This window comes from Narcine bancroftii, chromosome 11 (assembly GCF_036971445.1).
Source record: "Narcine bancroftii isolate sNarBan1 chromosome 11, sNarBan1.hap1, whole genome shotgun sequence".
NCBI classification, from domain to species: Eukaryota; Metazoa; Chordata; class Chondrichthyes; order Torpediniformes; family Narcinidae; genus Narcine; species Narcine bancroftii.
In genome coordinates, this window is record NC_091479.1 from 20,953,077 (window position 1) to 20,980,730 (window position 27,654).

The 27,654-nt window shown below is 45.6% G+C and overlaps 1 protein-coding gene across 2 annotated transcripts; it reads right to left on the reverse strand.

Moving 5' to 3' along the window:
- Positions 1-324: 324 nt before the first annotated feature.
- On the reverse strand, positions 325-21,679 carry LOC138745634 (cellular retinoic acid-binding protein 1). 2 transcript variants are annotated; one of them, XM_069902857.1, is made up of 5 exons: positions 21,575-21,679; positions 14,007-14,124; positions 9,066-9,244; positions 5,291-5,404; positions 325-1,494 (listed from the first exon to the last, which is right to left on the reverse strand). In XM_069902857.1, exons 1-5 carry the CDS (start codon positions 21,662-21,664, stop codon positions 1,444-1,446), a joined length of 552 nt encoding a protein of 183 aa, XP_069758958.1. In that variant the 5' UTR covers positions 21,665-21,679; the 3' UTR covers positions 325-1,443. The 2 variants fall into 2 exon arrangements, with proteins under 2 accessions (XP_069758958.1, XP_069758959.1); XM_069902858.1 differs by lacking the exons at positions 14,007-14,124; positions 21,575-21,679 and adding an exon at positions 10,333-10,417.
- Positions 21,680-27,654: the final 5,975 nt, after the last annotated feature.

The window sequence follows — 27,654 nt, forward strand, 5'->3', positions numbered from 1 at the left end:
GTTTAATTTATTTTGCTATTTGTCAATTGGTATACTCCTTATTAGAAATTTAATACTTCTAAAATGATGTGACTCTGAGATGTCGAATCTTGCTCCGGTTGCTTTATCTTTTCTATTTCCTTTCTTTTTAATCTCCCTCTATTCCCTGCCCTTTTCTTTCCAATGTGGGGAAGGCGCGCTGGGAGAAGAGGGACTCACCTTTCCTTTTTTTTTGGACCTTATGAATATTTTTCTATTCAATGTATTATGGTCATATTAATTGAGTCTTATATTCTATATTTTCTTAAAAATTAAATAAAATTTTCAAAATTGTTGGATGCATTTGAAGATTCTTTTTATTTTATTGTCCATTTCACTTTACTTCCATCCAATTGCGTTCAGCTTTTGGAAATGAGCCAATCCAATTACTCTTCAACAAACTGCAGGCCAAAGCCAGCATCTTCAACAAGTGATACATTCACAGGCAGATCTACTCAGAAATACAGAAGTCTACAAGACCAAGTGGGAAGCAGATGCGGACGTTTTGGCTCTGCAGTTTGGTGCCAGATATTTTGGCCAAAAAAAGAGATTTTTGTTGCCCTTCGGATATTTTGCTGTCCACAATTTGGCTGGATATTTTGACGCTCGCATTTGGCGACAGACATGGGATTTAATTTATTATATTTTAATTAGGGTCAGGGTTAGGATTAACTCTAACTCCCCTCTCCCTGCGGTGACACCTCAGCGCTTCCCTCTCCCCGCAGTGACATCTCCGCACTCCCCTCTCCCCGTGGTGAAATCTCCACACTCCCCTCTTCCTGTGGCGACATCTCCACACTCCCTTCTCTCTGTAGTGACATCTCCACACACTCCTCTCCCTATGGTGACATCTCCGCACTCCCCTCTCCCCGCGGTGAAATCTCCACACTCCCCTCTTCCTGTAGCGACATCTCCACACTCCCCTTGCCCCGCGGTGAAATCCACCTAACTATTAATGTCAAAATGTCCAGCGCCAAACTGTGGGCAGCAAAATGTCCGGTGTCAAATTGTGGATGTCAAACTGTGGAGGCCAAAATGTCCTAGACCCAGTGGGAAGTGATTACACTAGATCAGAGGTTCTCAACCTTTTTTTTCCCACTCACACACCTCCTTAAGGAATCCCTTACTAACCACAGAGCACCTATGGCATCCTATGCTCTGTGCTTGGTAAGGGATTCCTTAAGGTAGTGTGTGAGTGGAAAAGAAAGGCTGAGAACCACTGATCTAGATCATCCAGCTGCCCTCTCACACTCATTATTACAGACATCGAAGACATTTCACAACGTTAAAATAAAACACTACGGCGCTAAAGTAAACCGTGGCACGTTGTCTGGCATCAGTAACTTGATACACCATGCACAAAGTGATCTGGAGATGATTCTGCAGCTAGTGGGCTTTCCTCACCCTGAGGGAACGTAGGAGCTGTTATTCTTTAACGTAGATCCTTGTGCACACAACATCATCGGCAACCAGTGTCTGGAATTAAAGAAGAGGGAATCGTTTATCAGTTATACCAACTCATTCATGGTCTTCATCGACAAACCTAGGATATGACAAAGAACTTTGCACCTTTCCTTGGTGGCCACTATTGTAGATGCTTTGGAGAGGGCGCACAGGTTTACCAGGATTGGAGAGCACACCAAGGTCGAAAGAGCTGGGGCTTTTCTCTTTGGAGCGACCTAGGTGATTACAGCATATAAGATTATGGCGGACAGTCAGCTTCTGTTTCCTGGGATGACAGCAGCAAATACCAGAGGACATTTGTTTAAGGTGAGGGGAGGAAATTGAAGGGGAGATGTCAGCGTTAGGTTTTTTTTTACACAGAGAGAGGTGGGTACCTGGAATGCATTGCTGTGGGTGGTGGGAGTGGCTGGTACCGTGGGGACAGACACATGGGTATAAGAAAAAGAAAGGGTTAGGGGTTTGAGGTAGGGAAAGGTAAGATCATTGAGGTTAACATAGGTTGGCAGAATATTGTAGGCCGAAGGGCCTGTACAGTGTGGTAATGTTCAAGTTCTATTGTTGGGTAAAGGTTAATGCATCTCAAGGTCCCGTAAACAGGTATGTAATAACTTCCAGGGGTATTTATTGACAGATCCTGGGACCATTGGCAGGGTGAGGACTGGCTTTGATGCTGCTATTTGATAGACAGTACCTTCCGGAGAGCAGTTTTATCCAACACCGGGGGCATCGTCCGGAGTAGGATTCAACTCTCCAGTGAGATGTGAAGTCCCAACAGCCTGACTCAGAGGTGGTATGGCTACCATTTGAGCTGGGATTAACAATGGCCCTGATAACTATTTGGATTAGTTATCTGAGAGTGTGCAAGTGGCAGATTGTCAACCAATCACCCCCTAGTTATCGGTCGAGAGGTCATTGTAGCCACAAGAGTGGGCTGATCCTTTGCAGTGCATATCAAAAGTTAGTCTGAGCTTGGGCCTGGCACAGTGGCTCAGTTAGTAGAGAGGTTGCTTTACAACACTATAGCCCCAGGTTGGAGCTGTCTGTGTGGAGTATGCACATTCTCACTGTGAAATTCTTCTCAGTGCTCCAACATCCTCCACATCCCAAAGATCACATTGGAGCATAGAAGGGTGAGAGGAGACTTGATAGAGGTCTACAAGATTATGAGAGGCGTAGATAGGGTGGACAGCCAGCACCTGTTCCCCAGGGCAGGGTCAGCAAACACCAGAGGACATGTGTACAAAGTGAAGGGAGGGAAGTTTAGGGGAGGCATCAGGGGTATGTTGTTTTACAGAGTTATGAGTGCCTGGAATGCCTTGTCATGGATGGTGGTGGAGGCTAAAACATTGGGGGAGGGGGGATTTAAGAGACTCTTAGACAAAACCATGGATGAAAGGAAAATAGAGGGTTATGAGATAGGGAGGGTTTAGTAGCTTTTTTTGGGAAGGAATATATGGGTCAGTACAACATCGAGGGCTGAAGGGCCTGCGCTGTATGTTCTATGTGTAGATTGGAAGGTATGTTAGCCAATATAAGTCAGCCTGAGTGTGTAGGTGAGTCAAAGAATCTGTGGAGAGTGGTCTCGGACAGTGGGTTGAAGGGCTTGTTTGAGTGTGGGGTCTCTGTATAACTCTTCAAGAATTCAGTAACATCTGAGCCACAGGAGGCGGATGCAACTTAACTGGTTTTACCTTGTGTGCTGTGTCAGTGCAGAGTCTCTTAGGGAGACTGGGTCATGGCCAAGGGGAACGTGGTGAGAGGGGAAAGAGGTTCAGGAACAGGGCGACGAATGGGGATCAGGAGAATTAGACTGATCGTGATGTCCCAAGGTGGAGTTGGTCCACCAGGCATACTTCAAGATTTAAGGTAGTAGATTTAGGATGGAGATGAGGAGGAAGTGCTTTTCCCAGAGGGTGGTGAATCTGTGGAATTTAATACCCATTGAAGCAGTGGAGGTGACATCAAGGTTGGATAGATTTTTACATTGTTGGGGAATTAAGGGATTATGGGGAAAAGGTAGGTAGGTGGAGATGAGCCTCTCATCAGATCAGCCAGGATCTCACTGAATGGCGGAGCTGGCTCGATGGGCAGGATGACGGACTCCTGCTTCTATCTCTTATGGTCACCTGTCAGATTGGCAGGAAGCCATGATTTGGGGCAAATGATGTTTGGGATACGTTGGTAAGTTGAGGGAAGCCGGGGTTAAGTGAGAACAAGTGGATGGGGTGGTTGACACCAGTGCCTGTGGGGGGTTGATGGGGGTCAGGAGAACGTTGGGTTGGGCTGCTCAAGTGAGTGATATAAACTCAGAGAGGAGGTCTGTGCTGCAGTGGGAGGATGCTTAGACTAGGAAAGGAATTTAATGGGATCTTGCCTGAGTTGGACTCCTGGTGTTGGGTAAGGAGGTACTCTGGGGGATCCCTTTAAATCTCATTGCTAAGGTCACAATGTTGCTAAAATCTGATTGGGCCCTGCATGCCTCCAGATCACATGGCTCATAACCCAGTAGAGGGACAAGGTTAGCATAGCAGCTATTACAGAGTCAGATTGAATCCAGTGCTGTCCGTAGGGAACATAGAACTATAGAGCCCAGTACAGGCCCTTTGGCTCTTGATGTTGTGTTGACCCATATATTTCTTCCCCAAAAAAAGACTAAACCCTCCCTAACCTGTAACCCTCTATTTTTCTTTCATCCATGTGTTTGTCTAAGAGTCTCTTGAATGCCCCTAATGTTTCAGCTAACATCACCATCCCCGGCAAGGCATTCCAGGCACCTACAACCCTCTGTGTAAAAAGCGTACTCATGATATCTCCCCTCAACTTCCCTCCCTTAACTTTGTACAGATGTCCTTTGGTGTTTGCTGATCCTGCCTGGGAAACAAGTGCTGGTTGTCCACCCTATCTATGATTCTCATAATCTTGTAACCTCTATCAAGTCTCCTCTCACCCTTCTATCCGCCAAAGTGAAAAGTCCCAGCTCTGCTAACCTTGCCTCATAAGACTTATTTTCCAATCTAGGCAACATCCTGGTGAATCTCCTCTGCACCCTCTCCACAACTTCCACATCCTTCCTATAATGAGGTGACCAGAACTGAACCCAATACTCTAAGCATGGTCTTACCAGAGATTTGTAGAGTTGTAACATGACCTCTCTACTCCTGAATTCAATCCACCAATTAATGAATTAATTAAGGAGTTTGTACGTTCTACCCATGACCATGTGAGTTTCCTCTGGGGGCTCTGGTTTCCTGCCACGTTCCAAAGACGTTTAGGGTTTGTAAATTAATTGGTCACATGGCTGTATTTGGACGGCAAGGGCTCATGGGGCGGAAGGGCTTGTTATTGTCCAGTATCTCTCAAATTTAAAAGATATTAACCCTTGGCAACAAGTGTAGCAAGGTGAAAGGCATTATCACATGCACATCCAACATGGGAAGCATGTTGTACACAGCACCTGATTCAACTGGAAATTCTTGCCGTCACAGAGCATTCTGGAAAACTGTGGTGGTCAGTGAGAACAGGACTGAAGTTGTAGGTGCCAGGGATTTTGACGAGCCCACTGCATGCTACCAATGAATTGGAGTATCCCTGTGTCAATTAATTTGATGATATAGCATGGTAATAGGCCTTTCCAGCCTTTGTGCCCGTGGTGCCCAATTACACCCACGTGACAACCAATCTCCCAACTCGGTTTCTCTTTGGAATGTGGGAGGGATCTGGAACCGGAGGAAATCCACATTCACACTGGGAAAACGTACAAATGCCCTATGGCCAGCGGCGGATACAACTGATGGCAGTAGTTACCTACCAGGATCAGCTCATTGTTCACCAGTTCCCGTGTCCAGTGTGTTTTTGGGCCAGCTCCGTTAAGAAGAGTTTGCTTGCAGTAGATCTTGTTCTCGTTCTCCCATTTCGGCAGACTCTGCAAGAGAGGAAGTGCTCTGTCTGAGACCCCCCCCCCAGCAACAAGAATCCCGAAGTCCCCAACTTGCGTATCTCATTGGACAGATATTTGTCAGGAGCGACCAGTGAAGAGGCTGTGATAATTCTGAGATTAAAATCAAACTATTCAGTGCTCTGTGCTTGTATCTGTGGGTAATGCAAATATAAGGCGGCCAGTAAGAAACCCCAGTGGCCAGAAACCCAAGTCCCTCACTCGACACTTTCCGACAGTTATCAGGCTCTTGAACCTCCCCCTGTTCCAACCCCACTAAAGGATTGTCTGCATTAATTGCAGTCACTTATTTTGCACTAGGACAGTGGTTCTCAACCTTTCTCTTTCCACCCACATACCACCTTAAATAATCCCTTACTAATCACCATTCTATGCTATAGGTGCTCTGTGGTTAGAAAGGCATCACTTACAGTGGTACGTGTGAGTGAAAAAAATAAACACTAGCATATTTGTTAATATTTATTTCTATTTTTTGTGTTTATTTTTAATTCTGTCTACTAATGTATTTGTTTTTGTAATTTTTTTTTCTGTTTTCTTACCCGCTGGCCTGAGCTCTTCCCACAGCTGCTCTTTCCTCCCTATTCTCCCCCTCCCCCTCCCCCCCATCCCTCCTTTTTATGCAGATTCCTGTCTGACGAAGGGGCCGGGCCCCAAACGTTGGCTCCCTTTTACTTCCTACGGATGATGTGCGGCCTGCTGAGTTTCTCCAATGCATTGGTGCGTTGCCCTCGACCCCAGCCCCTGCAGACTTCCTTGGTTAACTCCAAACGAAAAGTGGGCGAGTCACCCAGAAAAGTCAGGCGCAACGCTCATACAGGAAGTAGAAGAGAGGGAACGGAAGGAGCAGAGAGGTGAGGACGAGGTGGAAGAGAGAGAGCTGTGCCCCCTTGGAGATGCTGCCTTTTGCATGAGATTGAAGCTTTGCCTGTGCTCTCAAAAAAAGCCCCATGCCAGTGATTCAAAGAGCCCAGCGATCTGCCTGGAGAGGCCTTGGAGAGGACCTTCAAATTCCTGGGTGTCAACATTTCTGAGGAACTGTTCTGGAGCCTCCACGATGATGCAATCACGAAGACGGCTCGCTAGCAGTTTGAGGAGACTCCACAAAATTCTGGCTGGTTGCATCATGGTCTGGTGCAGAAGTGCCAACATTCAGGACAAGAAAAAAACCGCAGAAGGTTGTCAACTTGGCCTGCAACATCACAGGCACCAGTCTTCACTCCATCGAGGACATCTATAAGAGGTGGCGTTTTAAGAAAGGACCCCCCCCCCCCCCACCACCACCCAGGCCAGGCTCTCTTCACTCTGCTACCTTCGGGGAAAAGGTGCAGGAGCCTGAAGACGAGCACTCAGCGGCACAAGGACAGCTTCTTCCCTGCTGCCATCAGATTCCTGAATGATCACTGCCTTGCTTTGACTTTTCGTACACTATTTTTTTTTAATTGTTGTAAACTTGTTTAAAATACTTGCACTGTTCACTGCTGCCGCAAAACAACGAATTCCGTGACTTGTTCACGACAATAAATTCTGATCCTGATCTAACAGGATAGGATGCCACAGCAGCAGAACCAGCGCAGGGGTTCAATGACAGAAGGCCGCATACCAAGCTGCGGGCTGGCAACTAGCTTGCAGGATCCAGGTATCAGGATTCATGAGGGTGCCAGGGTTCGGAACTGGCTGCGGAGGGTGACTTGGGTCGGCCCGGAGCTGGGCCAGAATTGGGTGGCCGTGCGGCCTCAGAGGTTACAGGGACGCAGCAGGCAGCAGCATCGGAAAGGACTCTGCTTTGTTTCTCTTGCTTATCTTGATACTAACACAGGTCTGGTGGGGCCGCTTTGTGGGCCAAACCAATTTTGTGCACATGAACCTTGGTATTCTAGATGATGTTTATTGCTCAAGCGCCATAGAGTGGAAGAAAAGAATTATTCGACTACCCCTTATCTGAAATTCTGAAATGCTCCAAAACCCGAAACCTTTTGAGTGTCGACATGACGTCGCAAGTGGGCACCAGTTTGTTACCAACCATTGTCACCGCCAGACCTACGTGCATTACTGCCATTCAGCAATAATTGGTGCTGCATTTTTCTTCCTTTGTAAGCAGAGATCAAGTTTTTTTTTGATAAGTACTAAACATCATTCACATTACTAAACACGTTATTCCAAAACCCAAAATCTGAAACACTTCTGGTCCCATGAATTTCAGATAAGGGGCACTCGACCTCTATTGTAATGACGTCAATCAAGGGATCTTGTTGCAGGCAAATTGTAGAGCTCCCTGCGTTAAAACATTAACTACTTAAAAATGTTATTTGTAATGTGCATGGTAGAGGGGGAGGGGGTGTAGTTTGCTGAAGTTGTGAAAGGTGCTTTATAAATGCAGCCCATTCATCTTCACCTCGTCACTTGTGAAGGGCCAATATTGATCACAACGAGAGTTCAATTGACCGGCCGCAGTTTGACAGCTCGGGCCAGAGTTCCTCTCGTCAACTCTTGCGAACAGTGACAGTGGATTGATGAGCAGTGGGCTGCAGCCAACGCGCAGGCAGTCGTGCAGGCAGACCAGAGCAGGGAAGAACAAAATAATGGGGCGCAAGGGAGGAGAGGTCCCTTTATCCTGTTCCTCTGAACCACGGGAGATCAGCTCTTCTGTTTAAACAGTGTCAGCTCAGGAGCTGCTCAGATGTCACGGGGAGCAAGGCATCCACAGCGTTGTTAATTTAATTTCAGATCAGCTGTCCCACTAATCTGCTGTCTAATGATGAATTAGTCACCATTCACTGTCAGTATCACCGTAGGGAGCCCGTTTGTTCTGCGGCTCGTTGTGGATCTCAACCCACCCGCCCCCCACCCCCCCAGCCACCCCCACCATCACTCTCCAGCTGTGTTAGGAATCCTTCTCACTGCCACTTTACACTCTGACACTAACAATGTGACAGGTCAATATTTTCTCTCTCATTAAATGAAAATTAGTTTATCCAATAAGTCAATTTTAGAAACTGTCCTGTCTTTTCCCACCTTATCAATATGGTTCATTTTACGTCATTGGATCAGCCAATAACTAGCTAGGCCTCCTCCACCATCACCCAACCCTCACACCCACTGACTCTCATCCCATCCTCAACCCTCTCCCTATCACATAGTTCCATCTCCACCGTGCCAGGAACAGCCACACTCAGATCTCGCAGCCCTCCCAAACACCACCCCCCCACCCCATCTGTCCTCAAAAGGCCACCCTGTCCTGTCCCCAACCCTCACATCCCTCCCAATCCCCCCGTCTGTCCTCGAAAAGCCACTCCGACCTGCCCCAACCCTCACAAACCCCCCCCCCCGTCTGTCCTCGAAAGGTCACTCCATCCTGCCCCAACCCTCACGTCCCTCCTCGACAGGCCACTCTGTCCCGTCCCTAACCCTCACATCCGTTCTCAAAAGGCCACTCTGTCCTGCCCCAACCCTCACATCCCTCTCCAACACACCCTCTCCCCCTCACCATTCCCCTTATCCATCAAAACACCCTACTCTCGGTATTCTCCTTAACCCCCAGCCCAACTCTCACACTCCCTCTTAACCTGACCACAACACCCCCCCCCCCCACCTCTTACGAGTCCCGTGCAGTCAGAAATCCTCCTGTCACCTTGCACTTCCTCCCATCCACCGTCTCCTCCTCGAACTCCTCGCCGACTGTGAAGTTGATTTCGGTGGTCCTCACTGTAGTGGAGGTCTTGATGTAGAACTGGTCACCATCCTGACGGATCTCCACCAGAGGTTTGGAGGCAGCTGCCACGGCCACTTTCCGCAGCATTGCATTGACCCCTGAAATGACAACCAGGAGGCAGTAATGGGGACAGACCCAGCCATTCACAATAATGCCCTGTGAAAGCCTGCTGGCCTGACTTCCGGTGATTATTTACTGTTTTTTTAAATCTCTGGGGCACAATGAACAACCAATCTTTTCTATTCCAAGAACTTAAATTGACTTGACATTCACAATAACCAGCTCAGAGCAGCTGCTGGAGGCGATAACGTAGTGTGACAGACCCCTGACTCTCACGTACACAATTACTTATAGACAACACCGACTATTACATGGAGTGAACAATAAGGCCTGTTGGTGAGGGTCTGCCTGAATTGTGCTTATGTTAGCTGGGAGCAGTCAGAAAGCTGGATTGATATCCAGTGGCATGAATCAGAATTTCAGTATAGGAAATTTCAACCCTTGTGTGGTGTGTGCTACATAACCCACCGCTCCTCTGCGAAGCAGCAAGACGAGCTTGTCTCTTTTCCAGGATGCTGGGGGCTGATCAACAAATGCAGCCTTTCTCAGTTAATGTGAACAGATTTGTGGTGTCACAGAGTCACACAAAGAGGCCCTTTGGCCCGTTGTATTCTTGCCTACCAGCTAGTACCCATCACATACGTCTCGTCGATGGTACGTCGTGTCTCCACAACCATTATGCTCTCGAACAGCACGGTCCAGATTCCAACCACCCGTCTGATCCCTTCCAAATGTCCCACCCTTTACTTTAAAACTATCCCTCTGGTCTTCGTTACTTCTGCTAGGGAGAAAAGTTTCTTACTGTCTATTCCTATCCATGCCCTCTGTTTAAATTCCTTCATTCTGAGAGCAACCCACCCAAAAGCTAAGCTTTCCACAAGTGGAAGGAATAATTCCTCCCCGATGTGACTATTGGAAGCAATTATTGGTAACAGATTTATTTATTGACATTGATGGTGCTATCTTGTTTGACTGAATCTTAGAACTCGTTCTACTTTTAGTTGGTTAATGATGTTTGCCTGTTAAAAATAAAAGATTAACGCTATATAAAGTGAACTTTATAGATCAGCAATTAAAGATCAGGGATCACTGGTTTCTGGGACTGTGCGGAAAATAAAAGCCTTACCCAGTACTTTCAAGAGCTCATCAAAATTCTCACTGCTCTTCATCTTCCAAGTGCCAGCAAAGTTGGGCATTGTGTCTGAGCTTTGCCGCGGAGACTGGCTGCTGTGCTGGGCGATTCTCCGTGCAGTGAAGCAGTTCCCACACACAGGCTGCTCGCAGACAACACAGCCTCCCAGCTGCTCCCTCTCAAGCTCTACTGTTCATTACGTGCAGGGTCTCAGCTCTGAATCACACGCCGCGCTCCGAGCTCACCCCACTGCCACCTGTATTTAAAGTGGCAGGCGCCCCTCGGCCTCTTTATGTCTGGCTGGTGGGCGGGGCTTGTGTCACAGTATCTGTTTACAGACCGGCTGAAGGAACTCAGTCGGGATTGGTCGAATGAGACATCCAACCACCCCCCCCCCCCACCCCCATTCTCCTTGGTCTCACTCGCTGATCGCTTGTCCATGCCCATCCCTGGATTTCAAACCCTGATTTGGTAGAAGGGGCTGAGATGACTGCCCCATCCTTTTAGAATGGGGAAACACAGAGAATAGAAAATTGGCTGAGGTTTCGGTCAGCGATAACAGTGTCACCAGGTGCTAATCCCTCTGTTGTGTGGGTCTCAGCCCAGTTAATCTCTGCATAAACCCCCTGCACTGAGGCGAGGAAAGCCACGAATCCTTTGCTCACTTCTCTGCGATTCTCCCCCTTTGCAGTCACATCCTGTCCTGTAAGGTTTTGCCCATTCTCCCCTCTGCAACCCCCTCCAGCCCAACGAGTTGAGGTCTTCCAAGCCAGGCCTTTGCTAGTCCCTCCTGGAGGGATGGGGGTTTAGCAGCCTAAATGCTACTTTAACCCGGCCATTCCCCCATTGGAATATTCTGCACATCTGTTGCTTTGTCCCAAATCTCCCCTCATTCTGAGGACGTGATCAAGCCTCCCCACCTCATGCCCCCAGAAAACACTGGCAGATTTTGCTGGACTACTTCACAAGGCATTTAAGGTTGACCCCACAGCAGGAACAGACTCATAGCCCCAGAGACCTGGGTTTGATCCTGACCTCCAGTGCTGCCTGTGTGGAGTTTGTCAGTTCTCCCACATCCCAAAACCATAGTAGTGGGCAAATTAGCTGCTCTAAATTACCTTGGTATAATAGGTGGTATAAGAATTGGGGGAGAGGACGGGCACATGAGAGAGTTACGGGGGGAAGGACTGAAGGAATGAAACTGATGGGATTGTTCTGAGCTAGCACAGACTTAACAGGGGGAATGCCCTCATCTTAAATGATATGAAAATAAAACTAGAAGTAAAGAAGTAAAGAATGATGGTTGAAGGAAAAGACAAGCCCGCTCCAAGTTCCCGACACTGTGCTGGCCGCTTCCCTCTTTTACAAATAGCCATTGCTTTGTGGAACCTTTGCTCAACATGGTCAAAGAGAAGTCCTTCCTCGGTGTTTTTAAACCAGCTCAATGATCATTAGTAGGTTGTAAGATAAAATCACAGGCTGTGGATGCAAAGTTATTGATCAGGATTTCTGCCTGGCCTGCTGCTCTCAGTCACGATTGCGGCAATTGATCAAACTCATCAATCTAACCGCACAGCTGTAAATTATTTCACAACAAAAGAGGTTCTGAGGTATACAGATGAGGCTCGGGGACCTGGCTTCCCCTTAACATATTTACTTCAGCTGAAAATAATAGAGCCAGAGGAGATGCTTTGCGTTCATTGATTGAGGAGCAGGTTGAAGCCCAGTCAATTCCCCAGCACCCCCTCCTCAGCGAATGCAACAAATCACTTCTTCAGACTGCTCGAGACCCAACGATCGTGGCTGCATGGATTTATTCCCAGGTTGTGCATAAATAGGCTAAACTTCTAGAATTGGGAACTAATGTGTAAGCATATGTCAACAAGGGTAACTAATGTCTCAATCATATTCTTAGTGGCAAGGAGAGCAGTGACTGATGAGCAGTAAAATCTCTGATTCAAGCAACCGAAAATCTCAAGCAACTGGCATCAAAAAAAAATTGCGCAAGGTAAATGGGTAAAAAATATAGAAGTTTACAATTGGCACGCCTGGCCATTCGTTCTCCATTCATGCAGTCTCAAGCAACTGCTTATCCAGCATCGAACAATCCCTGTAGGTACTGGGCACGAGGGGTTTTACTGTACATTAATTTAAACAATATTCGGTGTATTCCATTGGAAAAAATAACATATAGTTTAAGAAATAATATTGAAATATTCGAACAAGTATGGGAGCCTTACATTAAATACAATGGCAAGGACCTACCGGGAACAAACATTGCCTGGGTTGGTGGAGGGAGATGGAGGGAGAGGAATGGACTCAGTAGAATTTCTGGTGTATTTTTGTTGGATGACAACATTGTCTGACTGGCTTAATGCAACCTAGATTGTATACCTAGAGTGGATGGGGGGGGGGGGGTGGCTTGGGAGGAGGGATGGGGGGGGGGAGAAAGAGTCACTGTATATGTGTGAAAGGGTGTGTATCATGGCTAATGTGATTTGTGGTGTGAAAAATTAAAAATTAAAAAAAAAATTTTAAACAATATTCCCCAGCTCGTAGCAAATATCATTCTTACTACTGATTATTTTATCTTCTGTTAATGTTTTAACAATGTACTAACATCATATACCTGCATATTTTAGAGCATAGAACATTATAGCACAGTACAGGCCCTTCAGCCCATGATGTTGTGCCGACCTAAGGAAATCTTTTCCACAATAATCTAATTTTCCCCTAACTCACACTTATAGCTCTCTATTTTTAAGACATCCATGCACCTATCTAAGTGTTTTGAATATCCCTACTGTACCTGTCCCCCCCACCCCAGCAATGCATTCTACTCTCTGAGTAAAAAAGTGACCTCCCTTAAACTTTCCTCCACTCACCTCTGGCACTTGCAAGTGTCACCTCATGATGAGGGGGCTGGCTGCCCACCCTATCTCAGCCTCTATCTCTACCTACAGGTAGTCCTCAACTATGACCGTGTTCCGTCCTGACCGACTGGACGTATCTCAAAACGAACGTATGTCGGAGATTTATTGCATCCACTTTATCGTTTGTCAAATACAACATGGCGGACACCAGCCAGCTCTTGTGAGAGGTTGGCCGCCCCTGTCATGGGTGCATTTTCCAAAGATAGGCCCATTCTTTTATCTCAAAAGGTTTTGCCCATTCTCCCCTCTGCAACCCTCTCCAGCCCAACAGGTTGAAGTCTTCCAAGCCAGGCCTTTGCTAGTCCCTCTTTGGGTGGGGGGGATGGGGGTTTAGCTGCCTCAATGCTACTTTAACCTGGCCTTTCCCCCGTTGGTCTATATACGGACAGCCGTAAGTCGGGGACTACAATCGAGTCACCTCTCATCCTTTGTCACTCAAAAGAGAAAAGCCCTAGCTCTGTCAACCTTGCTTCATATATGTTCTCCAATCCTAGTAAATCTCCTATGCACCCTCTTCAATTTGTCTAAGAATTATCTTTAAAAACAACCCTGTCATTCCCTTTGAGTATGAGGGGTGGATTGCATGCTTGGGGGAACCATCTGGTGGGTGGGGGCAGGCACTCACGAGCTCTCTCAATCTTGCTGTCACGACCCATTACCAATCTTGTGCTCCGTACTTACTGCTGGAGCAGATTTGGTGGGAGAGCAGCAAAGGCACATAAACCCCTAACTCACCGTGCAGCGTGTTAGAAGGGCAGAGAAGCTGCTGTATCCAGTTCTCACTCACTCCCCAATTAAGAGGCTCCATGTCACAGGTCAAAACATTGGATAGACTCAGTAAATCAGGCAGCGTCTGAGGAGACAGAACCAGAATGAATGTTTCAGGTCTAAACACCGTCTGCTGGAGGAACTCAGCAGCAGTGGGAGGAAAGAATAGTCAAGGATTATGTTTATGCTGACCGTTCTTTCTCTCCCACTGATGCTGCTCGGCAATTGAGTTTCTCCAGCAGATTGTGTTCAGATTCCAGCATCTTCAGTCTCCTATGGGTCTCAATCCTTCAGGTCAATGAGCTTAATTCCAATCTTCAGTGGTTCATCTATTTGCTTCATCTTGCACTTGGAGCCATAGAGATTTACAGCACAGAAATGGCCCAACCCATCCACACTGACCATCTGAGAAAGTTCCATTCAACGTCCTTTGGCCTATATCCCTTTGAGTGAAACACGAAAGTCTGCAGACGCTGTGATTGTAGTAAAAACACACCGAAATGCTGCAGGAACTCAGCCGGTCTTTTCAGCGTCTATAGGAGACAAAGATATATTGCCGACGTTTTGGGCCTGAGCCCTTCTCCTATAAATGCTGAAAAGAGTTCCTCCAGCATTTCATTTTACCATATCCCCCTGGAACGTTTCCTATCCATGTTCCGATTTAATTGTAGCTGCCTCTACCTGCTCCTCAGGTCCCCTTATAGTTTTACCCCCTCCCTTAAATCTGTGCCTTCTAGTTTTAGAGTCCAGTGGAAGTGACATATTGTATTCACTGCAACATGAACAACCTTTTAACAGAGTAAAAGACCTCATACAAACCAGAGATAACAGGCATAGGAAGTAAAAGGTAACTGGCATTTTGGGCCTGAGTCCTTCGTCAGGAATTCCTATTGATACTGCTGTGTTTCCCCAGCACTTTTAAGTATTTCACTTGATCCCAGCATCTGCATATAATCTTGATAACTAATAGGTACCAGATTTTCAGATTTATTGTCAGAGTACATACATCACATACAACCCAGAGATTCTTTTCCTGCGGGCAAGGTAAAATGACCAGTTATTGCAATGCAAAGTACACGTAAACTAATAAAGAACCGTAAACAGACAACGAATGTAAATAAACCACTTGTGCAGAAAGAGAGAATTTTAAAAATCAATAAAGTGCACAAGAGTCCCTAAACGAGTCCCTGATTAAGTTTCTCGTTGAGGAGTCTGATGGTGGAGGGGGAGCAGCTGTTCCTAAACCTGGTGGAGTGAGTCTTGTGCCATCGATATCTCTTTCCTGATGGCAGCAGCGAGAACGGAGTGTGTGCTGGGTGGTGTGGATCCCTGATGATTGCCGCTGCTCTCTGATGGCAGTGTTCTCTGTAGATGTTCTTGATGGTGGAGAGGGTTTTGCCTGTGATGTCCTGGGCTGTGTCCACCAGCTTTTGTGCTCAATACCAGACCGTGATGCAGCCAGTCAGCACACTTTCCACCACACATCTGCAGAAGTTTCCCAGGGTTTGTCATACCAAACCTCCGCAAACACCTCAGGAAGTAAAGGCCCTGATGTGTTTTCTTCACGATGCCATTAATGTGTTTGGTCCAGGAAATATCCTCCGAGATAGTGCAAGAACTTACTCACCTTCTCTCTCAATGATCACTGGTTTCTCTTTCAATATTTTTATTGGTTTCATCAAGTAAATGTTCCATGGATACATAACAATAAAACAGTATAAATAAATCTCGTATAGCAGTACAAATAGTACTGAATCCCATGTTACATTAAAAAGAAAAACACTGTACTAAATATCTAATTCAATCCCCTCCCTTCAGACACAAGCAGTTCATTACAAATGATAATTAAAAAAGGAAGGTAAACATTGGGTTCAAAAACCAGTTAATCTTACAAATTTTGAAAGTAATTAAGAACCCCATAAAGAAACAAAATTAAGATTAAGTGGCTTTCCCTTCCTGAAGTCAACAATTAGCTCCTTAGTTTTGGTGACATTGGGTGCAAGATTCGGCCAAGTTTTCAATCTCCAATTTTCAATCTAGAAGGAATGCAGAAGAGGTTTTATGAAGATTGACTCTATCACAAACGTAATTGACACCAAGTCTGTGAAAGAAAGTTTGTCCTGACAGCTATGACATTGACATGAACACAGTTGGCGAGATGCCCGTTTTAACACAGTATTTCTTTAGCAAGGTATTATTAAGGAGTTAAGTTTTAACCGAAGTCAAGGATGCAAACAGTGGTTTATTGACGCATTGATCTTCATATTATTTAAAAACTATTGTAGCTTTAACCATCTTCAAGGACATCAGCGATAGTTATTGACATTTTCGCCTTCATATAAGATAAAACTAAGATTTTAATTCATAAACTATCATGAACTTAATGTTCTCCTGTGTTTATCCCATGATGGAATCTTCCTGTATAAAAATAGACTTACTTTTAGAAGTAGATTTCAGTGGAGACTGCCCCCTCCTCTCCAAGATATATCCCGTGAAATAGTCATTGAAATGATTCTTCAAATCAGTTGTTTGTTGACAGAATTGGCAGGATCCCCTATTAAAATGGGATCGGACCAGTTAATTTTGTGGAAAGAAGAGGACAAGAACTACTGGGATAAGGAGCCAACTGGTATTCCAGAATCTCAGAAGACACAAACTTTTCTTGCTTTTTTCCTAGAGCCACGGATTTCTTAGGGTTTGGTGCCAGGCAAGGCTCTGTTTCTCATTGGCTGATGTGAGTTGAGAAATGTGCTCTAAAAGGATCTAATAATGGAGCCATTTTCAAACTAGGCCATGAAGACACGGGTTTCTTTTAACACTGTTGGAATAGTGGTTAGTGCCACACTGTTACATCGCCGTTGATCGGAGCAGGGGTTCAAATCCGTTCTGACTTTAAGGAGTTTATATGTTCTCCCCACGTCTGCATAGGTTTTCCCCAGGGGTGCCAAGTTTCCTCCTTCTCTTGAAAACGTACCGGAGGTTGTAGGTCAATTGGATGCAATTCAATGGCTGTGCTGTTTGCCTAAATTTAACATAGGTGAAGCTTAGGTCATACTTATGATGAGCTCGCAGGACTACACACTGAAGACAAAACATCTACATTTTATCTCTTGTTCAAGGAATTAATTCATTGCTTGTGCCGAATATGTTGAATGAATGTGATCATGCAGTTGCCCACCTTAGGTTCATAATCCTGTTACAACATGCCATGGTGACAAGGATTCAAGTTACTTTATGTAGGAGTCCTTGCATACACGTGCATGCTGCAGATCAGGGGTTTGGAATCCCCCAACAGTCCGGGATGTTTGCCCACCAGTGAAGTCACTGACTCTAAACGTCCACAGGTGGTACTTGACTGGCTGAGTTACTTCAGCATTTTGGATTTTAAATCTAAATTTAGACATTCAGTACTGTAACGGGCCTCTCCGACCCATGAACCTGTGCTGCCAAATACCCTAATTAACCTACAAGCCTTGCACATTTTGAAAAGTGAGAGCAAACCAGAAGAAACCCATGCGGACACGGGGATAATATACAAAATCCTTACAGACAGCAGCGGGTTTGAACCTGGGTCACCGGCGCTGTATTGGCTTTGCACTAACCATCACCCTAACTGTTTGGGGCAGCGGGGACAAATGTGTGGCATGGGATCACAGCCATTATAGACAGCATAATCTGCTTGTAATAGACGAAGTGAAGTGTTCCTGTAACCAACAGGATCTCTGCAGTCCTATTGTATGCTGTCTGAGGGCTTGGTGGACAACTCAGCAGTGGTGGAGGAGGCTTCAAAAACATGGCCATTGTTGTGCAAAGAAAATTGGGTCAATGAATTCAAAGCCCTGTCACTTTGAAGGGAACTCTGAACATTGAATGCATAACTTCTTCTATTTCCACTTGTGCATTGTGTTAACATTAATAGTTAAGCCAGGAACACCATTATTAATGTAGAGAGCAAGAGGTTATTTTAGAGAATGTGCACTGAAGCTCAAAACCTGGAGTGAGCCAAGACATGATTGACAGCACAATTTGAAATGCAGTGAGAGGCCTTTCCTTCCATTGATAATGATCGTCAACAGATATGCTGTTTGTGGCAATACATGCTAGAGAAACTCAGCTGGTCTTGCAGCATCGGTAGGAAGTCAAGAGTAACCAACATTTCAGGCCTGGGCCCTTCCTGTCAGATATAAGCACAAACCAGCAGGTGTGTGGGAGGGGAGAGAGAGAAGAGGAGGGAAGAAGGGGGAGAAAGAAGAGGAGGGAAGAAGGGGCGGGGGGGGAGGAGCACAGGATGTGTATTGCACTCAACCCTTGAAACTGCAGACTTTCTTGCTTAATTCCTGTTATTTGTGGCTCCTCATAATTTAACTAAAGCCGCTTTCAGGTGTTCGGACGCAGATGATATACCGGCAGACGCAGCTGGGGGAGTGCAGCTGAGACGTTCAGGTGGCCGCGGAGAAGACGCCTTTCTGTCACCTGAATGTGCCGGCTGAAGGCGTAGTCACTGTTGTGTTCCCTTCCTCTCTCCAAGCCCTGTAACTCTTTTGAGATATCTTCAGACCTTTAATTTTGACCTCTTATTTATGTCAGCATCTAATCGTCCCAACTTTGGCAGCCCTGCCTTCAGCTGCCAAGGTTCAGAGTTTTGGAAGCAATGTACTATTTTTTTTACCGAGATTTTGGTTATGTAATCTAATGCCCCAAAGTAGTTTTTTTTTAAAACTCAATAAACGCTTTGCGACGTTAAAGTCACTAACTAAATGTAAGGCGCTGTTGTTAAATTGTTACCTACCTGATGGTGAGAGAAACAATATTTAATAGGAAATTAAATCCTATATTAAATCTTAGAAGGATTGTGTCTTGGGCATCTGCTGCATTCAGGTGCAATGGGGATGCTCCAAGCCAGAGAATATACCTACCCGAGAAGGTAAGTGCTCCTCGAGACCGGGTTCTCCACTTTCAGATGGCCACCCGACAGCTGCATTGGGGTAGAATAGGTGGCTTTACAGTTGGGTATTCTGGCCACCTGAAAGCAGGCTTAACACTCCTTTCAAGCATGCATTTGAATGAGGAGCACGAGTGGCCACTGGCCCCGCATACCTATTCCGTGCTGGCAGCTGATCAAGCTGCCACCTTCTACCCACAATAGCTACTGCTGAGAGAAAGTTTTCACACCGCCGAAGCTGGGTGACCCTTCTAGGGCCCGGGTGAATTTCCTAGGAAGGCTGCACCTCCAGGGTCTTTCACACCGCGGCCTTACTTCCCTGCTGGGCATTTTAGAGGGGGTCTCGACCCTCAGCAATGACATCATGTGTTGAATTCCCACATGGAATCTCCTCACTACTCCAAGTCCGCAGTCCTGTCACCTAATGAGATCTGTCGATAGGTTTCTTATCCTAAAGCAGAAATGTGATGACTGTGAGGGGCAGGTGTTCTCAACTGGGACATCTTAGCTGCGCGTGTGTGTATACTTCCCCTGAGCAGATTGGCATACCCGCCCCTGCCCGTCCATTGCCTCCCCCACAATCTAACTCCTGATGCAGCAGCAGGGGTGCAGTGCTGCCAGATTTCACCAGAGCGCCGCCCCGGCAGCTCGCAGCAACAGAAGGCCGAGCGCGGAGAGCGACGGATGGTCGGGGGCAGGGGCCGACAGGACAGCCGGGAGCAGTGGGGTGGGGGGAGGTGACGGGTGGCCAGGAGCGGTCAAAATAATTGTTTCTCATTTTGGTGGCATGCACATGCAAGTGCTGATGTCACAAAGCTTACATAACGTAAGCTTACGTAAGCCACGTGTCTCTTCATCCCATCAGAAGGGGATCGGCAGGTGAACTCGGCCGGGCTCCAAGACTACCTCCGACCTAGTTCTTGGAGCCTGGTCGATTTTGACTGGCCTGGTCCGACCTTTTCGCATCACGGGATTCCCGGATAGATAACGGGTCAAATTGCCTGGTTTGCCCACTTATTCACCGGGGTGTGAAAAGACTGACTGCCAAGACCCACTTGAGCAGAAAATGTGCTTCATCTTAAACTGGCCAATATCTTATTTCTAAACAGCTTTTGGTCTTCTGTTCTGTTGCTAGTCATATCAAAGTGAGGAAGGGGTTACTGGTAAAAGAGAATCAGTCCTCTCTCTAGCACTGGAGTGAAACAAGCAAGTCTGCAGATGTTATGATTGTATAAATGCTCAACAGTGCTGGAGAAACTCAGCAGGGCATCCATAGGTGGCAAAGATAGATAACCAACATTTCAGGTCTGAGCTCTTTGCTGAGTTTCTCAAGCATTTTTGTGTATTTACTACAATCACAAAGTGTCTGCAGACTTCCTTGTTTCACTCCAGCAGGAGAGGGAGTGGTACTCTTTTCATAGGCTCCACTGTTCGAATTGAGCATAGGAGCCAGGAGTTGAAAGGCGAACAGCTGGCATCAGGTACTTGTGGATGGGCTTTGTAGTTCTGAGGAGGGGGGGGGGGGGGGGGCGGGGGGGGTCGCTGACCCTAAACATCGACTTGCTTCTCTTCCACAGGTGGTACTTCACTGGCTGAGTTATTTCAGTATTTTGGATTTTAAATCTAAATTTAGACATACAGTACTGTAACGGGCCTTTCCGGCCCATGAACCTGTACTGCCAAATACCCTAATTAACCTACAAGCCTTGCACATTTTGAAAAGTGAGAGCAAACCAGAAGAAACCCATGCGGACACGGGGATAATATACAAAATCCTTACAGACAGCAGTGGGTTTGAACCTGGGTCACCGGCGCTGTAATGGCTTTGCACTAACCATCACCCTAACTGTTTGGGGCAGCGGGGACAAATGTGTGGCATGGGATCACAGCCGCTATAGACAGCATAATCTGCTTGTAATAGACAAAGTGAAGTGTTCCTGTAACCAACAGGATCTCTGCAGTCCTGTTGTATGCTGTCTGTGGGCTTGGTAGACAACTCAGCAGTGGTGGAGGAAGCTTCAAAAACATGGCCAACCAGTGTGAGCAGGACCCAGTACAAAGACAAGACTGGGGCATACTCAATTGGGCCCATTTGCTTCCTCCCGAGATTCCCAGCTTTCACAGATGCTAGTATTCGAATGATTACATTTTTAAAGTTAAACTTTATTTACAACATGCTAAAAGCCAATTGAAATCTGTGACTGCTCAATTACACAGAATTATCCTGTCCGTGGTCTCAAGCACTGCCAGACTGAGACCGCAAATTGGAGGAACAACACTACACCTTCTGTCTGGGTATCCTCCAACCGAATGGCATTAACGTTGACTTCTCCGGTTTCTGTTAAACATCCTCCTTCTTCTTCCCCTGTCTCTTTTCTTCTAGTTCTGTCTCTCTCCCCTTTTCCTTCTGTCTCCTTTCACAGAGCCAAAATCAATACTCACCTTTGCTCTTATTAATACCTTTTTGGTCTGTACTCTTCCCCTTCCCATTCTTCCCCCTTTCTCTTTCCAGTCTTTATTCAGATGCCTTCCTGTTTTTTGCTTATACCTTGAAAAGGGCTCATGCCCAAAATGTCGGTAATATATTCTTTACCTCCTGTGGACGCTGCGATACTGTCTGAGTTCCTCCAGCTTTTCTGTGTGTTTTTAACCTGCAATTTAAGTTTTCGGGTGTCACTATCATGGAGAATCTTTCCTGGACCTAACATATATTGTGAAGAAAGCATATTAGCACCTCTATTTCCTCAGAGGTTTGGTATGACACCAGAAATCCTCGCAAATTTTTACAGATGTGTGGTGGAAAGTGTGCTGACCGGCTGTAACTGGATCCTTGACTTCCTCAACAGAAGACCACAGTCAGTACGAACTGAAAACAACATCTCCTCCTCACTGATTATCAACACAGGCGCACCTCAAGGATGCGTGCATGGCCCACTGCTCTATTTCACTATACACCCATGCATGACTGTGTGGCCAGGCACAATCCAACTTATCTACAAATTTGCCAATGATACCACGGTTGGCGGCAGAATCACAAACAGTAATGAGTAAGTGCACAGGAGGGAACTAGGTCAGCTCATTGAGTGGTGTAACACAAACAATCTTGCATTCAAAACCAAGATGATTGTGGACTTCAGGAGAAAGTCAGAAGAACACGAATGAGTCCTCATCGAGGGCTCAGTGGTGGAGAGGGAAAAGAACGTCAAAATTCCTGGGTATCAACATCTCCCAGGAGCTGTCCTGGAGCCTCCATGTTTTTTTTAAATTTTTTATTTTTCACACCATAAACCACATTGACCATGATACATACATTTTCCTTTTCAGATATATACAGTGCCATTTTCTCCCACCCCACCCTCCTCCCATCCCACCCTCCCTACCTCCCCCCATCCATTTAAAGTACAAAATCTAAGATACATTAAACCAGTCAAACAATGTTGTCATTCAATAAAAATAAACAAGAAATTCCACTGAGTCAATTCTTTTCATTTCCTTCTCCTTTCATTAATTTAGGTGGTAAATGTCCCCTGTAGGTTTTCTCTATTGTGTTTCATGTATGGCTCCCATATTTGTTCAAATATTTCAATATTATTTCTTAAACTATATGTTATTTTTTCCAATGGAATACATTTATTCATTTCTATATACCATTGTTGTATTCTCAAATTATCTTCCAATTTCCAGGTTGACATAATACATTTTTTTGCTACCTTAACAAATCTTTTTTGTGCACCATCCAAATCAAGTCCAAATTCTTTGTTTTTCATGTTACTTAGGAGGAAGATCTCTGGGTTTTTTGGTATATTGTTTTCTGTAATTTTATTTAATATCTGGTTTAGATCTTCCCAAAATTTTTCTACTTTCTCACATGTCCAGATTGCATGAATTGTTGTTCCCATTTCTTTTTTACAACGAAAACATCTGTCAGATACTGTTGGGTCCCATTTATTTAACTTTTGAGGTGTAATGTATAGCCTGTGTATCCAGTTATATTGTATCATACGTAACCTCGTATTTATTGTATTTCTCATCGTTCCAGAACATAACTTCTCCCATGTTTCCTTCTTTATCTTTATGTTTAAATCTTGTTCCCATTTTTGTTTAGTTTTACCATTTGTTTCCTCATTCTCCTTTTCTTGCAGTTTAATATACATATTTGTTATAAATCTTTTGATTGTCATTGTATCTGTAATCACATAATCAAAGTTACTTCCCTCTGGTAACCTCAGACTGCTTCCTAATTTGTCCTTCAAGTCGGATCGAGCCTCCATGTTGATGCAATCAAAAAGAAGGCTTCCCTGCGGCTATACTTTGTGAGGTGTCTGAAGAGATTCAGTATGTCACCAAAGACTCTCAAAAACTTCTACGGTATACCATGGAGAGCATTCTAACTGTTTGAATCATTGCCAGGCACAAGAAAACACTCCAGAGGGTTGTTAACTCAGCCTGCAACATCATGGGCACCAGACTTCACTTCATTGAGGGCATCTAGAAGAGGCGGTTTCTTAAGAAAGTAGCCTCTATCCTCAAGGACCCCCCTCCACCCAGGCCAGGCTCTACCACCTTCAGGAAAAAGGTATAGGAGCCTAAAGACGAGCACTCAGTAGCACAAGCAGCTTCTCCCCCGCTGCCTCAAATTCCTGAATGATCATTGATCAAAGGCACTGCCTTATTTTGACCTTTCGTGCACTATTTTTTATTTATTTTTGTAAGCTGGTTTATTTAAACGTTTGCACACAAAACAACGAATTTCATGATTTGTTCAAGACAGTAAATTATGATTCTGCTTTAATTGCCAGATTTAAACCTGGGTCCCTGCGCCAGGTTTAAACCCAGGTCGCTGGTGCTGTAATAGAGCAGCACTAACTGCTACTCTGCCCTGCTGCCCACAGGGTAACAGGAAAAGGCCTAGAGTGCGGGATACAGGAATGAAAAAGCCTTGGGGCTCACCAACATCCCAGCTGGAGAATTGGAGTGGGAAAATGATGAGGTGCTGCAGGAACTCAGTGGATCAGGAAAGAAACCATGGTTGGTTGGCATTGTGTTTAGCGCAACACCCTTACAGCGCTAGCGATCAGGACCGGACCAGGATTTGAGTCCTGCGCTGTCTGTTCTCCCTATGGGTTTTATCTGGGGGCTCCGGTTTCCTCCCATCGTTCAAAATGTACTGGGGTGCAGGTTAATAGGATGTAAACTGGGCAACAAGGACTAATGGGCTGAAATGGCCTGTTACCATGCTGTATATCTTTCTTTTTTCTTTGGCTTGGCTTCGCGGACGAAGATTTATGGAGGGGGTAAATGTCCACGTCAGCTGCAGGCTCGTTTGTGGCTGACAAGTCCGATGCGGGACAGGCAGACACAGTTGCAGCGGTTGCAGGGGAAAATTGGTTGGTTGGGGTTGGGTGTTGGGTTTTTCCTCCTTTGCCTTTTGTCAGTGAGGTGGGCTCTGCGGTCTTCTTCAAAGGAGGTTGCTGCCCGTCAAACTACATTAAAATTAAACGGTCAGTCAACGCTTGGTGCAGGGACCCTCTATTGAGACCCTGACTCAAAAGGTTGATTGACCAGTTCTACTCACTGCCTGACCCGATGAGTCTGTCCAGAAGCTCACTGTTTGCTCATGAATCCAGCATCGGCAGATTTTGTGTTTCTCAGTAAAGATATGAATGAGCTCTGGAATTAGCTGCCTCGAGTAAAACAGTTACCACACTGCCATCTAGCCAACAATACAGGCGCACTTCAAGGATGTGTGCTTAACCCAACGTTTCACACTCCTCACTGTGTGGCTGGACACAATTCTAATGCTGTCCACATATTTACAGATGACGCACAGACATCAGCAGAATCAATCTACTCATTTTACACCCATGATTATGTGGCCAGGCACAATTCCAATGCTATCTATAAGTTTGCTGAAGATACCACAGCTGTCGGCAGAATCACAAATGACAATGAGGAAATGTACAGAAGGGAGGTAGATCAGTTCGTTGAATGGTGTAACAAGAACAACTTTGTGGTGGTCCGTTCTGGCTGGTTGCATCACTGCCTGGTACGGAGGCACCAACTCTAAGGACAAGAATCAACTCCAGAGGGTTGTTAAGTGGGTCTGCGACATCACAGGCACCAGACTTCACTCCATCGAGGACATCTACATGAGGCGGTGTCTTAAAAAAGCAGCCTCTATCCTTAAAGACCCCACCACCTATCTTCACTCTGCTACCATCGGGGGAAAGGTACAGGAGCCTAAAGGTGAGCACTCAGCGGCACAAGGACACTGCCCTCAGATTCTTGAATAATCAATGAACCAAGGCTTACTTTTCATGCACTAGTATTTTTATTTATAATAATGTTGTAAGATGGTTATAATATGAATGTTTACCCTGTGATGCTACTACAAAACACCAATTTGATGACTTCTTCGTGACCATAAATTCTGATTCTGATAGATAGCAATGAGGAAGTGTACAGGAGCAAGATAGATCAGTTAATTGAGTGGTGTCACAACAACAACCTTGCCCGCAACATCAGCAAAACCAAAGAGATGATTTTGGACTTCAGTAGGAAGTCAGGAGAACGTGACCCAGTCCCCATCGAGGGCTCAGCAGTCAAAGGGTCAAGAACTTCAAATTTCTGGGTGTCAACATCTCTGAAGATCTGTCCTGGGGCCTCCATGTTGATGCAATCACAAAGAAGTCTCACCAGCGTCTATACTTCATGAGGTGTTTGAGGAGATTTGGTATCGTCACCAAAAGCTCTTGCAGATTTCAACAGGTGCACCCTGGTGAGCATTCTGACTGGTATGGAGGTGCCGATTGTAAGGTAAAACATCATGAGATGGGAATGTACAGGGCTGTAACAAGATGTGAATGCATCCTTGTACTTACAAGATAAGAGAGACATTGATGGATTGAGAGGCAGGAAGCTAGCAGGGAAAGGATAGCAACAGTTTTAGTCATTGGACAAGTAATGATATGATGATGTTCTAAGCACATATCCAAGGGTATAAAAAATCACCATTTTGCTGATAACGGCAGAATGCATTCTCCGACTAACTTTGTTAGTCGCAAGTGTTACAATCCGGTAATAAAGAACAAAGAACCCTGATTTCGACTCAGCCTGGTGTTTGTCTCACTCATTCATGAACAAAGCAGACCTAACACAATGCACAGGACGGGAAAATACAGAGTTGTGAACTCAGCCAGCGACAACAAGGGCACCAGTCTCCATTCCATTAAGGACATCTATGATGTCTGAAGAAAGCAGCCTCTATCGTCAAAGTCCCCTACCAGCCAGGCCATGCCCTCTTCTCACTTGTGACCATCAGGAAGACAAGCACCCAACAGCACAAGAACAGCTTCTTCCCCTCTGTCATCAGATTTCAGAACTGAAAATGAACCACAGACACTACCTTTCTCTTATTTTCCCTGTGACGCTGCTGCAAAACAACAATATTTGTGTCACTGTTCATGACAATAAATTCTGATTCGGAAGTTTTTAATAGCGCATTTGGTTGCAGTAACTGACTATTGTATAGCTCTTCTCCGCCATCTGGTGGCATAATGGTGAATCTGCTTCACCTATCTAGCAATGTATTCCAAGAATGTTGTGGAGAACATTGCGAGGTGTCTTCTGAGGCTGTCCTCATCTCTGAAGCATTCAGGAAGCAGAGATGACTTCTGCTTGGTAGATCATGAGCTTGGTGCCAAACGCGAGATTTTGATCTTCAAACCCTCTCCTCACTTGGCCAGAGTTTGTGCTAGCAGAGGCTAGCATCATGAATCATGAATTCATCATGAATGGCTGACTTAACTCAAAGCAGTACCTTGAAATTAGCAAAGAGGTCCATGTTTTCCAGGGCTTCGGCTTTAATTTTGATCGTCGTGAGTTGCTGTTGAGGGAAGTTACTAGAGGTCCTTTCACTTCTGAATGTGTCAGGAGCACAACCCCGTGGTTCATTGAAAGAACTGACAGAACCTTGGAGCTCTGCCGGTGAAGACAGACTTGCAGCAGATCGATATGACCAAAGTTCTGGATGGGAGCAGGTGAAGGTTGAATAAAGTTGTGTGAAACAACAATGGCGTCACCCAGGATGAATTGAATGCCGCTTGCTGTTGAGATTACTCTCTTAGGTCATCCCTGTTTAGTAAGAGTCACCCCAGTCAGTGATGCTTTATCTGTAAACTTGGGAGAGGGGATTCATTATCCATAATGTTATGGTTCATCTTTCAGGCAGCTCCATGCAGGGGGAGGAACCTGCAGATGCAGCAATGGTTAAATGTTTTCAAAGAATGTGACTGAAAATAAAATGCTTTAAGATTTATATCATAGAAGTGAAATTTGTTCAGAATAAGTACAGTGGAGTATTTTTGTCTAATAAATTGTTTATTCCTAATGCAGGTCTATTAATTAGGAACTGTAAGAGAAAGTCTCAATACACCTAGCCAACATCTACCAATCCCAATAGGCGCCAGATACCAGGGGTTTTACTGTATAATGGTCTTTCCCTGGTACATATCATCATAGCCCCTTCCTGTACAAGCATACACCACATCCTTAGTCTCCTGCGTCACCAACGGCTTATAACCTGGACAGACAATCTTCCAGTGTGGCCTGTGGTCCAAAACCTGGAGTGGAGCTCTGGGATATCTCGAGTGAACAAAGAGAGTGATTTGCTCC

Bases quoted from the DNA above. Each gene is read 5' to 3' on its own strand.
- LOC138745634 (XM_069902857.1), bottom strand. From the start codon at position 21,664: ATGATAGTGACACCCGAAAACTTAAATTGCAGGTTAAAAACACACAGA. The intron at 14,125-21,574 runs GTAAAGAATATA...CTGTCTCCTCAG, and splicing joins TATCGCAGCGTCCACAGGAG to ACGCTGCCTGATTTACTGAG. The intron at 1,495-5,290 runs GTAGGTAACTAC...CTTTAATTCCAG, and splicing joins TGAACAATGAGCTGATCCTG to ACACTGGTTGCCGATGATGT.